General features: G+C 41.6%; 1 protein-coding gene across 2 annotated transcripts in view; it reads left to right on the forward strand.

The window, feature by feature from the left end:
- EBF1 (early B cell factor 1) overlaps window positions 1-16,463 on the forward strand; it is a 263,104-nt gene that overhangs the window by 149,974 nt on the left and 96,667 nt on the right. For both annotated transcript variants that reach the window (XM_026063502.1, XM_026063503.1), the window contains exon 3: window positions 10,880-10,961. In XM_026063502.1, the coding sequence (XP_025919287.1) occupies window positions 10,880-10,961 (82 nt within the window). The remainder of the gene's footprint in view (window positions 1-10,879; window positions 10,962-16,463) is intronic.

Raw genomic sequence — 16,463 nt, forward strand, 5'->3', positions numbered from 1 at the left:
GAGGGCTTTATTCTCTTAAATATTGTGAAACAATGGGAACCTCTGAATGGAATGTTCAGCTTGTAGGCAAGAGCCGCGGCGGCACTTGATTTTGTTCCGCAGCATTTTTATGTTTAATGTTTTCTTGTATAAATACACATATGCATACACATATATCATATATATTTGCATTTTGTACTGGCCAGCTAGTTCTAGACACATCCTTATCAGTTTCTTTAAAATATCCCTTTTAACTGGATTTTTCAAAACAGAATCAAACAAAGATATTATCAAAAAAATCACATCTCCCAGCAGATTCTTTCTCAGATTGTCCTTCTTCACCTACTGCAATTGAGATTCTGGTTTATCCCTGCTTTTGATGGAGAAAACGAGCATGGGAGAGATTCCTGTTTCCATTCAAGTCAGTTGCTGATATCAGTAGGATCAGGGTTTCTCTCTCTGGGTACAACTTATAACCTAATTTGTCTGTATCAATAAGTATGCATTTTAAAATACATCATGGGCTTTTTTTTGGAGATGGGATGTCTTTTGCCTAGGAAAGATCTTTAAGATACCAGGATTTTTTGCCCCCTCATAAGGCCCTTCCTTGCTGTTACTTTATTTGAAACAAACTCTTCACTTGCTTTTTGAAGCAGGAATTGTCTGCAGAGAGGATGCAGTCAATCCTTCACCATATTGTCACCTTACAGGTATTTCTATCTAAATACCTCAATGGTTTGGGTGAGATAAGTTCCACTCATCTTCATAGCAAGACCATGAGAACTGGAGATTTACTGTCTCGGTTCTAAATCGACCATGGCTATTCCAGTTCTGCTGAGGATTTAGTGAAGCTAAAGCTGAGCCTGGGTTGTCATCCCAGAGGTTAATCCCGAGGCCCTGGCATGGCTCTCAGGCTGGTGATGACACTGAAGCAGTGGAACAGCTGAAGCTCAGAGCCCTTTGGCTTGTGTAGAGGCAGCATGTCGTGGGCAAGTGTAATGACAGTGATGTCAGTGTTATGTCAAGCAGCTTTTGCTTATAGATGTGGCATGTAACTGGGGGGCATAGCTGGTACGACTGTAGTGTGCTTGAGCGGAAAATGTGGAAGCTTGCTAGGAGCAGCTAGAAACCATTATGAAAACTGAAAGCCATTTTTTGGCTAAAAAATGAAAAAGGAGGCAAGGAAAAAAATCCAAGCAAGTCTTTAATTTTTTAATTTTTTTTCCATGTAACTCATCTGATAGAAAGCAAAAATACTCGTATGCTCTTACTCTTCCATGTGCAGAAGAAGGTAGCTTCTAATTCTAAGAGACTGCCRTGCCTTTTAATTTCCTTTTCAGGCTTAGCTACCTTCTTAATTGCATCACTGTTGGCCAAAGAATGTGAGAGCTGATTGACAGATTGTGCTACCCGTTGTGAAAGCATCCAGTTAAAAAGTAGAGATGAAGTTTGTTTGCCCAATTTTTGCTTGACTGTAACCAAAGCTATTTCAGTTGCACACTTCAGCATGCACACTAAGTTTCTGTTACATTTCCCTGGGACTGAAGACTTCTTGGATTATATATTGTTAATGATTTTGAGACATGAATGAACTCAATATTCACTTTCTTCATTTCTCATGTGCTTTTGATTCAGTACTGGCGTATGCTAAGGGTTTATTGTAAAAAAGAGGTCTAGACAACACCTTTTTTCTTCCTTCCTCTCTCTTCAGGCCATCAGTTCTATGCCTAAATGTGATCAAAGATCATTTCCATGTCAGTCTGAGCAAACTTCCTGGCTTTTTTTAACACTATGCAACTTCCACTTAAAAGCAAAAACAAAGCTTGACAAACAAAATCAGAGCAAGTTTTGAGCCAGGTGTTGGGAGGGAATATGGCTATAACATAGTGTCTGCAACTAACCTAACCAGTCAAGGATACATCCTTTCAGATGGTCTTTGACTTATACCCCACTTCTATTTGTGCAGAAACTTTTCTCTATGCTTTAGAGGCTCAAACTGTGGCCAGAGAGGATACGCTCACACACGTCCTTTAAATAACCTGACCCTCTGGGTTTTGCAGGTTCAGATGATAACATGGTACGTATGCAGGTGTCAAGTTATCTAAGGAATCATTAATTATTGTACGTGCAGGCAGATTGCACACAATTTTACATGCAAGCTCTTTACATGTGGGAGAGCATCCATCTGACTGATCCAAAGAAAGGTGGGAAAAAGAAGGGAAGTATATGTTCCCCACACATTAAATATTTACAATGTGAATATTTCTAACTTTCTCGATATGCTGATGAAAGAAGCGTGTTATGAACATGCTCACCTCAGGGTGACAAGTTTTAAGGTCCCCTGTCTGCTAGGACAGAAACGTAGAGCTTCAGACGGCTGGATTAACACTCCTCTCCAGCATATTATAACTCTGATACCGCTGATACTTTTCCACAATCATGCTAAAGTTACAGTAGTTTACCTTGAAGTAGCAGGCAATTGAATACTGATATCATATTACAATAACAGTAATGCTGTTATCTGTCATCACTTACACTGAACAGAGGTTCTTTTAGCAAAAGTATGACTCTGGGAGGGCTGCTAATTCAATGGCATTGTGTGAACTATGACAGACCGCAGAGCTGTTTCAAATTTTTTCCAGTGACTGAAGTCTAGCATCTTCAGTAAAAATTAAAAATAGTTAACCCACTTTTATATCCTCCTATTTGAGGGGTCAGATAGGGGTGAAATGGGGAAAAGGTAAAAGGAAAAGTAGTTAAACTGAGACAAATTGATCGAATGCTGGTTCTTGAACTAAATAAATAAGGATAAATTCTGTTGATTATGTGACTTTTCCCTGTACTGATCTGGTAATAAAGTACTCGAACGCTGGAAAGTCTGTCACGATTTCAGCTAAAGCACTGGCCCATCAGCTCGTAAAGAACAGACTGTGATTTGAAACATGAAAAAAAAAAAAGGCAGCGCTTAGGAGGCTTCTGCGCTATGTGAGCTAACAACTGCAGCTGGGCAGGGCTGGGTCCGTGCGCGCTCCACCGCTGTATCTCGCAAGGGTGTTTGTGCGAGTCCCCTGTAGAGCATGTGCATACATCCAGTTATCTTACGTCTAGCTGTCATAAACCAAATACCTTGTGTATACGCTGTGCCCAGATGGCACAAACTCTTTCAAACTTTTTTATGACAGGAGGCTAGCTACAGATCGAATTTAATAAAGATTCCCGATAATGGAGCTTTGGCGCAAGTAGGGAGATATAAGAAAATTCAGATTTTCACTACTTGAAGAAAAAAGTAAAAACTGGGGGCAAAATTAAATTAGAGAAAACTGAGCACTCAAACCTGCCTCTGGACTGTTTTTAATTCTGTTCTGTGGTATTGTATTTTTGGTGGTGTTATCTCTTTCTTTTCTTATTAAAAATCTGGGAGAAGAAACCAAAACAGTCTCCCTGGGATTTTAGCTCACTCATGAGAGGAAATGCCAAACACCCTTTCCCAAAGTAGTCTAAATTTCTCTGATGCATTATAACTCAGTATCAGAGAGCTAGAGAAGTCCGAAAGATGCATGATGAAAAATTGATGATAACTGTGCGGATCTCACAGACCACACTTGAAACATTTGGTAAAGTGAGCAAGGAGTAATTTAGGGCTGTTTTGGGGCAGTCCTACCTTCTGATTTGGTGATTATGTGGGTACTCGCTCAGCTTTTTGCTGTGCTGAACTGAATATTTGCTGTATCGATGACAGCAAATGCTGGCTCTGCTAGCTCCAGAAGTCAGAAGTTGTTCACAGAAATAATGTAGACTATTCTGCTTCTATTACTATGGTGTTACCAGAAGAATTTCAGTCAATAGGTAGAGTCTGACTGATTGGGGCTTATTCTCTGTGTCACATTGCTGTCTTGAATCTTTTTTGCAGTTAAAGAGGATGATGTCTATTTTCTAGTAAAATAAATAATTTTCCAGGGTTTTGGTTTAGGCTGACTTTTTTTTTTTTTTTTTTGTGAACTGTTCAGCTTGCCATAAATACTAAATACAGGTCTGATTCTGTTTCCTTTTTAAATCAGTGGACCACTAAATGCAGTGAGAGCAGGTTTGGGATTTTTTTTGTCTTAATTAGGATGTTTGACAACTCAAGAAGGTTTTGTTTAGAAGAGAGTTAGATGGCTGTATCTGGTGTTTAATTTCTCTTCTGCAGAATAAATTTCCTGTTGTAAAAATGCCACAAAAGGTAGCTACTGCTGTTTATTGACTAAAGAGCCAAGTAAAATCCAGCTGTGAACATGTGGGTAATAGGAGGTTTTCCCCATGCCTATATCTGATTTCCATGCACAGCCTCATGCTGGTAAATATCAGTGTAAGTCTCAATTTTTCTTTTGTGAATAAGGTATCTGACATGACCAGTTAGTTGTACATGAAAAGGTCTATGAGGATAAAAACAAAACAAAACAAAACAATGCAATAATAGACTTGCTAATAAATGGGAATTTTCATATTTTAAATAATAAGGATTTTTTTTCCCCTCCTTTTTCTGCAGTTATCAGTAGACTGGGCTGGACTGAGATTTTCTGTAGTGTAGGAAATTCCATTATTTTGACAATTTTTCTCTGCCAAATGGAATGAAAAAAAATACTCGTTTTAAATAAAGTTTAAAAATGTTTGCGAGTTCAAAACACTACAGTTCAAGAAGAAAAATAAATGTTTCATTTTAGTTCAATTTTTCAAAATGTTAGGAATCTTATCGTGTAAAATAGGAGTTTTGATTAGAAGAGTCATCTTGAAAGGGGACGAAAGGTACTTTGTCTTTCTGAAATTTCTGAAGGGAAGTTTCTACATTCTGATTATTTAATTTTCAAAATACAGTCGCATTAAGCACCACACTTTATATTTTGATTTTTAGTAGCAAATTGCTAATTAGACGTGGTTATCAGCAGATGCAGTAGAAGTTGCTAATTGAGAAGAGAGGACAGAAAAACCTAAAGCAGCAAATAAAGCAGCTGAAGGGAGCGCAGTCTGCCACCATGACCAGCAGACCGACCCCCCCGTTGGCTTCAATGCGTCTTGATATGACAGGTTTCCCCCAGAAATAAAATACCCAGCAGATACTGTTTGAGACAGCAGTGCCTGTAGAGTCACCCTTTCCCGCGAGTCCCCTGGGCTGGAAGAGCCACCAGGGAGGAGGCAGGCTGACCGCGGAGCTGGGTCTGCGCGGTGCTCACGTGCGCGAGTAGCGCCTTTGTGCCTTGTTCATCCGCACTGCTTGTGTGTTGAAATTTATGCGCGTATTTAGCATGCCGCTGAACCGGTATGTCGTACAGAATGGCCGGGCCATCCTTTGATCTGATGGGCAGTTGCTAATTATCGCACCGGCCCGTGTGTTTCGGTTTTACTGATTTTGCAAGCCCACATGTACCTCTGTGTTTCATAGCCTCTCATCCAGCGGACTAAAGTTGCCCTCTGCTATCAAATGCTTTTATACCTCAGAAAAGGTGGGTTTTGTCGGTTTTGCTTGCCCTAGACAGGTTTAAGCTGTATAACCAGCGCTCACTTACTGGATAACCACTGGTCTGGCTGACCTTGGCAGCACTACAGCTGTCATATTTTCACATGGATGAACTGTTCTTGAACAACTTCTCCAATGTATTGGGAACAAACAAGCTTTTCTTCAGCATCAGGAATGCAGCAGGTCTTCCCTTTCCAACTATTTTTTTCGCCTTCAACAGACATATTTATTGTGGCAATGGCAAGAAAATCCCACAGCTAACCCTTCATGTTTGAGTTCCTTTAACTTTCCTTCAGGGTAGTGACAGAAGAGAAGCTCTAAATACTGTTCAGGACTTGCTTTCTTTAATTTAACTCTTTGTTTGTTTTTAATAAACATGGGTACTAATGTGTGGTGGCAAGAAAAATAGAGGGGCCAAATCCTTAGTGGTAGTGTTTCCATTTCTGTTGTTATTTATTTAACTTGAACCACTGTGGTAGTTAGCAGTGACTCTGAACGAGGTGCTGCTGAGGTGGGCATGGCACAAGCATGTCCAGGCCCCAAGGAGTTTGCAGTGGGATGGAAAAGATAATCAGGGACAAATGATGGGGAATGTTTTATACAGGTGGAGTGAACTCCAGCTGGTAGCAAGCTCCCTAGATCCTTCAGCCGCAGAAGGACAATCATAGGGTGGGTGTCAGGAAGGAGCCAGAAGCTATGAAGGAGCAAGTGTACCAAGTTACAAGCAGCAACCTGGGAAATCATCATGTAAAACGAAGGCCAGGTAGTGGGGGCACCCAGAGAGCTGAGACTGGGTTGGGGAAACAGCCCCTCACTAGCAGACGGAAGAGAGTAATGGTCATAGCACAGCCCTGCCAGCACCAAAACCTTTTGGGGGATGTCACAGTTTTGTTAGGAACAACTCTCCCTCTTCAAGGGGGAATTTTCTATCAAAATGTGATAAAAAGAAAGAAGCCTCCCAGATGAGCCAATAACCTGTTTGTGAGAGTTTCCACCTGGAATGCAGAAGACAAAAGCTCGAGTTAATTTTGTGCCTGGTTCAGACTGGAGGTCTGTGTTTAACTAGAGGTTATATTTCTACATCACTTGTTGCAGTTACTTAAGAGATTTGTAGTAGTGCAGTACCATGGCAATGGATTAACTGCTCAAAGACTTACTTCCTCGAGTAATTTTTACAGCCTGCGCTGAGCTGCATTCTACTACAGCTACATATCATCTGAAATTAGCTCTGTTTTCTCCCCAACCTGCAGTCCCATACCCTGTAACCATGTCTATATTGGCTAAGGGGTGAGGCATGAGATTTAACAGCAGTGTAAGTCAGTAAATCCAGGTTCTTTCTAAAAGTTTGCCTGATAAGATTGTTTCTGGACCTGGGCTGACTCATGTGGAGCTGGCTTGGGTTTCTGCACACTAAGTACATCAATGCTGCTCATTCCAGGGTTAATCCATGAAGCACCAGCTCAGGTAGCTCCTGTGTTTACGTGAGTTCCCAAGTTATGGAGACACTGAATATTCTGCGGTCATTGCCTTGCATCACGAAAAATCTTGCAAGCTTTTGGTGATTTTGGATGCAAAACAAGAATGCAGTCTTTGCCTAAGATTTGTGTGTGTCTGTGTGCATGTATGAGGAGAATCGTTTTTGGCCCAGCTTCATCTCTGGCATTGCTTGCGAGGTGGCAGGGCCTGTAGAGCGGTGGCAGGGCTGGAGCTCGCGGTGGTGCTGAGCCGGCGGCACACGCTGTCCTTCCAGGCTTCCAGAGGGGACTGTCACCTTAATACCAAAAGCTGCGCTCGGTTACACTGTATTTCATTGATTGGCTCTGTTAGTAGTCAGGAAGGGAGTCAGTAGATATGTTTTGTTTGATTTGTGTAGAAAAGAAAGTTTTAATGGTAGCTATGAGTATAATCGATGCCTGAAGCTTGTGCAGCAGAAGAGCCGGTGTTTAACAGTCACATAACTTTGGAGAGAGAACAAAAATTGAAGATTTTATTGACGTTCCTATGTTCTGCACATTTTTTTCATCTTGGGAATGAATTGCAGACCCTGACTGTTAGTATTAATGCTATATATCCTCTGCGGTTACTATTAATGCAATAGATTCCTGCCAAATAGGGAGAAAGTTAGAACTGAAAAAATAACCTGGTGTGAAGACGTTAGACAGAAGCAGGGCTGCAAGTTATGCTTACAAAGGGCTCGCTTCTGTTGGCGTTTCTCCTGGACTCATCCTGTCCATCTCAATATGAAATATTTGCAGAGTGAAGTGTTGCTAATGACCAAGGCTGCCAGAATTGGACTCAAGGTGGAGAATGCACCTGAACTAGCAGTTTAAAGGAGGAACTGAGAGCAAGCTGAACCCCATGACTTAAGCCATTCCGCTATACCCATGTCCTCATTCGTATGCATCTGCTCTCCTGCCAAACGTTAGCTGGTGTGTTTTCTGCCAGCTCAGGAGCCATTCCGCTCCTTCTTGCATGAGTGGGACAATATTCACATAGCCAGGGAATCCGACCCTGATGTGTTCCAAAACAAAGTGCAGCCTATATTTTGTTTTGTCTTTCAGTGGAATAAAAATACAGTGCTTGGCAGAAAGTGTTCTATAAACTGATGACTTTTTTTCTTAAAATGAGGTGAGCAAACTTGGCTGCATAAGCTCGGTGTCCTGAATGTTCCTCTGAAAATATGGTGGGTTTCTTTTTTTCAGTTAATTTTTCTGGAGTTGAATACATTCAAAGGAATTTTTGTTTACCTGCTTGCCTTTTTATTTTGGGGGGTTAGGTTTAAATAGATGAGCTTCACTTCTTCTACAGTTCATTTGGATGAAACTTCTGCAGAATTCAAGGGACACAGCACAATGCAAACAGAGTTAGATTTTGAAACTTTGGATTAGGGTTTGCAGACCCTAAAAGACAGCTCCTGTGTTTTGTATTGTTTTTCCAAGCCTCTGAGCTGACATCAGCTTATTAAACAGGCTAACAATGTAGCTTGGGAGGAAAGCGAAGGCATAGTGTTTCAACAGAGGGCTTCATGAAGAGCTTTCCATGTATTTGGGGGGCTCCTGAGTCGACCTGCCGATCCACGTGGCCCGGTGTCTGGATGTGCAGTGCAAAGCTACAGTGCGAAGGTGTTTTCCGCGTTTGCATGCTTGACGCTGCCTTTGAGTGCAGATAATTTTAACTATTACGTCTCCCGCCTTCAGCTCCGGGTAGCGCATTCCTTGGGGGAAGCGCAAGCCGCGGCGGTCAGCTGCTTGCTGCCGCACTCGGGAAAGCTGGGAAGAATTCCCCAGCAAAGCCCCGGGGCAGCGCAGCCTTCTCCCTAAAGAATAAGTGGTTCTGAGAGACTTTGCCACATAAGGGCCTGTTGGAGGCTGTAGGCACCAGCTGACAGGGATGTCTTTGCCTCCCAACAGATGGCCGGGCTTTTGATTTCAGCGAGCACTCTCGCGCGGAGGGGTGGTCTCAGGATTCTGCCAGCATTTCGCGTGACAGGGCCAGCTTAGGGCAAGAGGGATCTGATGTCCGTGCCCTTCATAGCTCATGAGCTAAATGACGAGCTGTTGACAGGAAAGCCATCGTCTGAAGTGTAAGATCCTGAACTCTCCTCGCTTTTCGTTTTTCTTTGGCGGAATTAATGCCCTATTTGCTTGTCTCTCAAAATCCATTCTGGCACAAGTACAAACCTTCGCCGGGTGGCAAGCAGTTGTCTGGATTCAAGATGCCAAGATTTGTGCTGACAGCTCCTTCTACACAATCTGAGTCAGGCTGTCACAGCTGGCCATTAGAAGCTTAAAAAGACACACACATGTACARCAAATAGCACCAACTTTCAGTTATTGAATATCAGAACCTACTTGATGAGCAAATGTAATGGCTTATACCGCCTTTATTTTAGCGTAAACAAACACAGCCTCTCCAATCCCCTGTTCAAGTGTTTGGCGGCGGCTGTTTATTTTATATTGATTGCTTGCACTTATATAGGAAGACGGGACTAGAAGGGACTTCCTGGGTCATGAGATCCAGGCCCTGGTAATCATAGGCATCACATCTTGTAATCCTCCTCATTACCTTACTTTTCTTTAATGAAAGGAGTCCGCTGTAGTTTCGATCCGTCCTTGCGGCCGTTTGCCTAGTATGACTTTCTTGGCATGGAGGAAGAACAAGCACCAGACTTGCCCCTTTGAGAGGTGGCATCCCAACTAGAGCAGGGTGAGGACTGCTGCTCATCACAAAGACATTTTCTGAAGCTGTTTACCCTGCAGTTTTGCCTTTCTTGGTGGCAACATGTGCAAATTCTGCTGATGAGGCATTCAGTTGGGATGTTAAAGATGGATGCTTATAAAAGTTAACTTTCCAATTTCAAGTGAAACAGGATCAAACAATCGCCCACCCCTCTTTTTGTATATGGAGACAGGTCAGATTAGCTCCTGCTTAGTCAGTTGACGGTTATTACAAATATAATGCTGCTCTGTCTGGTGGTGCTAGGTTTTAAACTTGCTGTAGGATTAAATTTTGCACAACTGAGCTTTAGTAGACCTTAGTCTGTAGTTTATTTTGGACAAAAGGTTGATAAACTTTGGCTCTCAAGGAGGAAGCCTGGAATCTGAGACCCACTATTATTCATTGACTTGTCTTTATGAGTTTACAGTCCACTGATGCATAACACTGAAGGAAATATTTTCAGTGAAATGTTTGCTTTTTTCTTTGGCTTTGTAAAATGCAATGTCTTCTCTTAGAGATATATGTCAGGGTCATATAGCTACTTCAGTGAACTGTGTATGGTCAGGAAATAGACTGCATTTAAAATATTTCATTTTTTCCGTGAAGTCAGGCTTTTAACCAAGACTTCTCCCCTCCTTCTTTCAGGGTTTTTGGTCTTTCACTAACCACAATTTGAGCATTAATTTTATGCCCAAATTGGGCTTAATTGTGGAAGGGAGGTTTCAACTGTATGGAACATTTTCAGTATTTTTGTATTAAATCAAAATTTGCACAGTAAAATGAACTTGTAAAATAAAACCCCACTTATACCTAAGGGAATTTTCTTGGCTAGCGTTTTTTCGCGCTCTTTTTGCTGCACTGAAATATGTGTCTCCAACTTCCTTGATGCTATGGACAGCACCATGAGGCTGGCCACTTAGTGATATAGGGACTGACTTTGCAAACTTTAATGGCTCTGACACAACAGATCCATTAAGTTCCTGCTTAAAGCTTTAGGACATGCTTACACGTTTTGTTGGATTGGGGCTGTACGAGCTCTGCGCCCTTTATGGATAGTCAGTGGGATGATTTGTCTGAGTTAGGATTACTAATGTAAATAAGGCTGTGTTGGACCAAATGCACAGATGTTACATGGTACTGCTACAAACTGTTTATAAGATGTTAATGACCATTTCTCTTTCTCCACAGGTTCTTCTTGAAATTTTTTCTCAAATGTAACCAAAATTGCCTCAAAAATGCAGGAAACCCGCGAGACATGCGTCGATTTCAGGTCAGTCAGTCACATTTCCTCCTTTCAAAATAATCAGCTGTTAGGGACAGAAGTAGTTTGACCCAAACTAACCTGGTAATTCACTGGAAGATGCTAAAAACTTAAGGTCACAGAATATTGTCTGTGGGCTTCTCGTCACAGCAGAATTGGCAGGAAGTAGTTGGATTTTCTTGCTCTGGAGAAGAAAACTTGCTAAGATAATGCCATCTCCACAGGATGTAAAAACATGAGAAGGAAAAACCCAAATGACCTTACTGTTGTTTGAGATTAAGGGGCTACCCTGCTCTGAGATGCTCATTTCTGCCTGAGGAAGTCTATGCCTTCATGTAAACATGCCAAATCAAGGGAGCACGGTGCCTGTTGGAAGGGGCAGAGGAGGTTATAAGGACAATCCAGTAACAAAATGAAGCTCGTGACTCTGCTTACAGCGTGGCACGCTCCACTTTGAGAATTACTTTTATGCAGCGCTAAAGACTCATAAGTATGCATCAGTGTGGTGAAGGTCCATCCCTGTAGTCTGCAGTTGGAAAAAACTACCACTGAGTGTATCTTTCTTGGGATGTTTTGGACTGGTATTTCCCTGCTGTGGTGTAAATGCAGCTTCAGGTGGCCACAGACATTTCTTATGCTACATCTAAGTATGCCCATGACCACTTTGGGGATTGAGAGGAGCAGTGTCCCTTGGGAAGATGGTCTGCACTGGCCTTCCCCAGTGCTGGAAGCAGACTGGTGCTGTGGGAATGGTGAAAAATAGTTGCTCCAAGCCGCTCTGTTGGAGACTTGGCCATTTGACTGCGCTAGTCATAATTTTCTTGAGTATGGACTAAATAAAAATACGGGGTAAAGAGCCAAAGGACCTTCCCTTTTCAAGGGGAGGAGTGCACAGGGCTCAGGGAGGAAACATGTTAGATTCTTTCAATGAGGATTTGCCTCGGGAATCAAAGGAAGAAGGAGATTTATCCTGTAAACTGCATGGTTCTCTGGAGGGAAAAGACTCCAAAAGATGACTGCTGCTTTCTGCAGTAGCTTAGGACCGTCTTTGCTTCTTTTCTGGCATTTTATCACTTAAAAAAAAAAAGTGCTAAATGCTATGTAAATGGCGTTACTATGTATATGTAGACCATATATCTTTTGCTGAACTGCTTAATTGCAGCAATGCTGGAAGGTAGAGAGAGGTGTTATTTACCCCTCTGAGCACAGAAGGGCAGAACTGAAGGGATGTGGCCTGGGGATTAAGTTAATCAGCATAAGAGCCAGCGTTAGAACGGCGGAGCCCTCGGCTTCTCCCCCACGTCCGCCCTCCATCCCGTTTTTCCGGTGATTCAAGCGGGCATTATCTTGAAGGAGAAAGTGTTTTTGCAAAAAGGACTCTCACCAGCGCCGGGATTTAGGCCAGGCAGTCACCCCTGGGGCCAGTCAGAGCTTGCTTCACAATATGTACACTCTGTTGGTTTTGTACTCGCCCCGGATACAGGCTGATTTTCATATGGTAATGCCTTCGCCTGTTCTCTCAGAACAGCAATCAGGAGCCTGTGTAGGCGAGGAGGTAGGACATAAGAAAGGTTGTTGATCTCTTGACTTGTAAAGACATTCTGTCATACAAACCCAGCTTCACAGCAGTTGAGCTTTCCGTGTGTAAACAGAGACTGCTTAATTACACAGGTCATGTCAATTAGTGTGACCTTAGCATTTTCCAGAAATTAATCACTTTCAGCAGAGCAAACTGCTCATACTATGATACAGTGTGGTATTGAAGCTTGTAGTATTCTGTTAAATGCCTGGGCTTGTTGTTTTACAATAGCTGCTTTTGTTTCTTTCTCTCTCTCTCACTCTCTCTCTCTTTTTTTTTTTTTTAACTTGAACTTGTTGCTCTTTTAGCAATGGACTTCTTAAAATAAAACAGCCAGACTCTACAGGGTCTGGGTTTCATTTATCGTTTCTCAGGTGAAAAGGAACAAGAATAAAAATAGTGTCTTGACAATATGATGCACCTAGATGTTCGAGACACTGTTGTGTAGGTACCAAATGTTGTATGGGTACCAAGTGAAATCCTGGTCCCTGTGACCTCAGTGGGTTTTTGCTGTCAGCTACCGTGGGCTCTTGAAATACTCCCACTGACTTGAAAGATCTGCCTTAAAATTATGTCAAAGGCCTGGTTAACAAGACCAGATGAAGGTATTTCCAAGTACTTTTTAAATAGTAGCACATCCTTTTTTTGCATGACATTTGGGACTTTTCTTTATTCCCTCATCTGTGCTTGAGTGTCAAGCTGCCCAGGGACTTGTCCACCTTTTAGTGTGGTATCATTCATCAGTCCCCAGAAGTTGGTAGGAGTTACTAGAAAGCAGCTTGTGTTTTTCATGGATGAAACAGTGAAGGGCTAGGTACACTGGTCTTATACTATCTAGGGATAGATCCTGCAGAAAATCTCCCTTTGTAATAGTATTTTTGTCTGCAGCTGAGAATGTCTGGTTATAGAATGATCTAAAAGAGGTTAAGAAAGCGCAGGGAAGAGGCAGAGTATATGTTGATTCAGGAGACCTGTGTGTGAATCTTCATTCAGACTCATGTATAAAAATGAGTTAGGAAGTTTTACCCTGAACTTTGCATGCAAATATGCTAGTGTTATAAGCCTAACGTAAAAGCAGTTGTGGGTCTGGGAGGAAATGCATTTCTCTGCATGTCTGAGATGTCCAGGCACGTGACAACTGGATACTGCAAAGCAGGGGAGCCAAGTGCCAGCAAAAGTGTGCGCTGGAGCTGTTTGCACAGGGCTGGAAGTCCTTAGCAGAAAGTCAATCAGGTAGGAAAAACCAACTCAGGTACTACACAGGGACTCAAGTCCACTGAATTCAGCATTCAGCTCTGCTGCAGACTCCCTGCTTGTCCTTGAGAAAGTTATTTAATCTCTGGGTATTTCATCAGCCCAGTGGTACAGAAGCTATGGTGATACCACCTCCACTCACCTTTGTCCAGCTTTGCCTTTTTGTTCTGGAAGCCCCGAGGAGCTGCTGCTGTGTCTGTGTTTATGCGTTCTTCCAGTCACCAGGCTTGGTGGGATGGGCTGTAGTGCCACAATGAGGGGTAATAATAGCAATTAATAAGTAGATGGTATTGTGGGTGAACTCTGCCCAGATTTTCTTTTTCAGCACTGAAAACTCATTCGTACGACCTAAACAGTTTTGTATGTTATTGTAATTAATGAAACCCAGGTGGCCCGGTTATCTTGTTGTTCTTGTTTGAATACAACTGCTTGCAAATTGACACATGTCAAGTTTTCATTTAGAGGAAACTTTGGAGACTGAGTCACTGTATAAAACCCCAAACATTCATTTATTATGTAAACCTTGAAAGTCACTTAGAAATTGCCATGCTTTTCGGTGCTGTTACCACAACCTCTTCCTCAGCCTAGGCTGCTAGTTTGCCTCCATGGGATGCTGCCACTCATGTTTGAATTGAAGCCACTTGTGTCTTATTGCAAATTTGCATAAGAGACAGAGATGATGCTTCATGAATCCCAGATAATGGAATTTGGACATGCAAGGCTCCATCCCCAGAGAAGGAAAAGGCAAAAAAAAAAAAAAAAGAAGATGGAAAATAGCAATGAGAGCAATGAGAGCTGTGGCCCAATTCAACAAGGTAATTAAGCACCCGGCCTGTCCTTAAGCACGTGAGCAAAATTACTGAATGTATTGTACTTATGTGCTCTAAATTAGGCACATTTTTAAGTGCCTTGTTAAAGTGAGAGTGATTTTTTTAGTTATCAGAATAAGGAAGTCAAGAAATTGTATGAAGAGGTTACTAAGTTGTGACAAAAATAAAAGATTTTGTTTAAGCCATTTTTGCATAGTTTCGAAGAAGTGGCAAGAGCAGCAAACGCAGGAGTTGCAGGTTACACACTAAAGACACACTTCAAGCCTGGAAATCATCATAAGCAGATATTCTCTGCCTTTGTCACTGGAAGTTGGGGATGTCAAAATAAATATCAGAGCCCTCACCATCCATCGGAGAAAATTGAAAGCACAAGGAACATGCTATGTCTTAATCAGTTGGCAAAGCTTAATGGGCTGTGGTTAAAAATGAGGAGTCATGCGATGCTTAATTTTGATATATTAGGTGAGGTACCATAACAAATAAACAGGCTGAGTGCTAAATGTGGATAAATAGCTTGATCTCCAGGCTCCTGGTGTCAGATTTTTTATTTTATTTTTTAAACTAAGCTCCAAAGCATTCACAACTGGACTATTTAATGGCAGGCAGAATAATTCACAGAGCCATGATATGTTAATGCAGTTGATAGTGCCAACTTGATTGAACAAAGTTGTAAACCAATGTGTTTTTTCATACCTCTGTCTCCCCCGGTGTTGATACAGGATTTAGATTCAAAATCTATGAAGGGCTGAAGCTAAAGCTCAAAATCATTTTCCATGTTTGCCTGTCCCAAATTAAAACTGTGTTTTGTTGACAAAATTTGGAAAGGTTTGAGATTTGGCAGGCCTGGTTGTCCCTGCGCTTACATTAATGTGTCAGCACCTCATTAATCATTTATTAAACTGTAGTGTGCCTTTCCCTCTTGCTATGGTCCGTGTTTTAGGATGCCTCAGTGCCCATTTCACATCTACTTTGGCTCTCCCCTCCCCCTAATTTTATGATTTCTCCACAAATTAGTTTTAGCATGTGCTTTAACTTGAACATATCCCAACCGTTTCAAAATCAAAATGAGGAGAGTGTTGTATTTTTTTGGATTAAAAATATGAGCATAACTCGTAAGTACGTAAGTGCTCTGAAGCAATCCAAGTATGTAACTGTGGCACACAATATTCAAGGTGTATTCTTTCTCTGTTAATAATTAGGGCATTAATATTTTGTTAGGGTGGTGTATGTTAAATATTTTTGTATTAATGAGATTTTGTGTTTTAAGAATTAGGCAGGGAGTGTGTGCTGCTTCTTACAGGTGCACTATGAATAATCATTTTTTTCAGACAGACACATAAGAGTAACCACTTTTTTTTTCTGCATTTCCTGAGACTGGAAACAGTTTCTCTTGGGGGTTCCTTTTATAGTTTCTTCTGCTAACGACACTGAAGAACCACACCGATGTGGTCTCTTTGTAGTAAATCATACTCTCTGTTCAGGAGGTAGGTAGGAAGACACTGTTAAGTAATTCAAAATATGTTGCATCAACAGTTTTGGAAACCTGAGGAGGGGAAAAAATTAAATGTAGATTTACTCACTTAAAATTGATCACACCAGGATCGTTTTCTCGAGTAGAGTCCTTCCCTAGGAGAGGACATATATAGAGATAGCTACTTACATATGTAAGTCTTATAAAGGTTTGGGACCTAAATTGCTATTATTAACACTGATCCATTGATCCTATTCCTAGAAACATCCAAAAGTTTGAGTTTCAACACCTGACTGATCAGCTTCAGTGGGAAACTGTAGGTACCTGTATGGTGTTAGGACTGGGGGTGTTATTTGGGGAAAATATTTCAGATTGTG

Source organism: Apteryx rowi, unplaced genomic scaffold (genome assembly GCF_003343035.1).
Source record: "Apteryx rowi isolate R43461 unplaced genomic scaffold, aptRow1 scaffold_2, whole genome shotgun sequence".
In the NCBI taxonomy this organism is placed as follows: domain Eukaryota; kingdom Metazoa; phylum Chordata; class Aves; order Apterygiformes; family Apterygidae; genus Apteryx; species Apteryx rowi.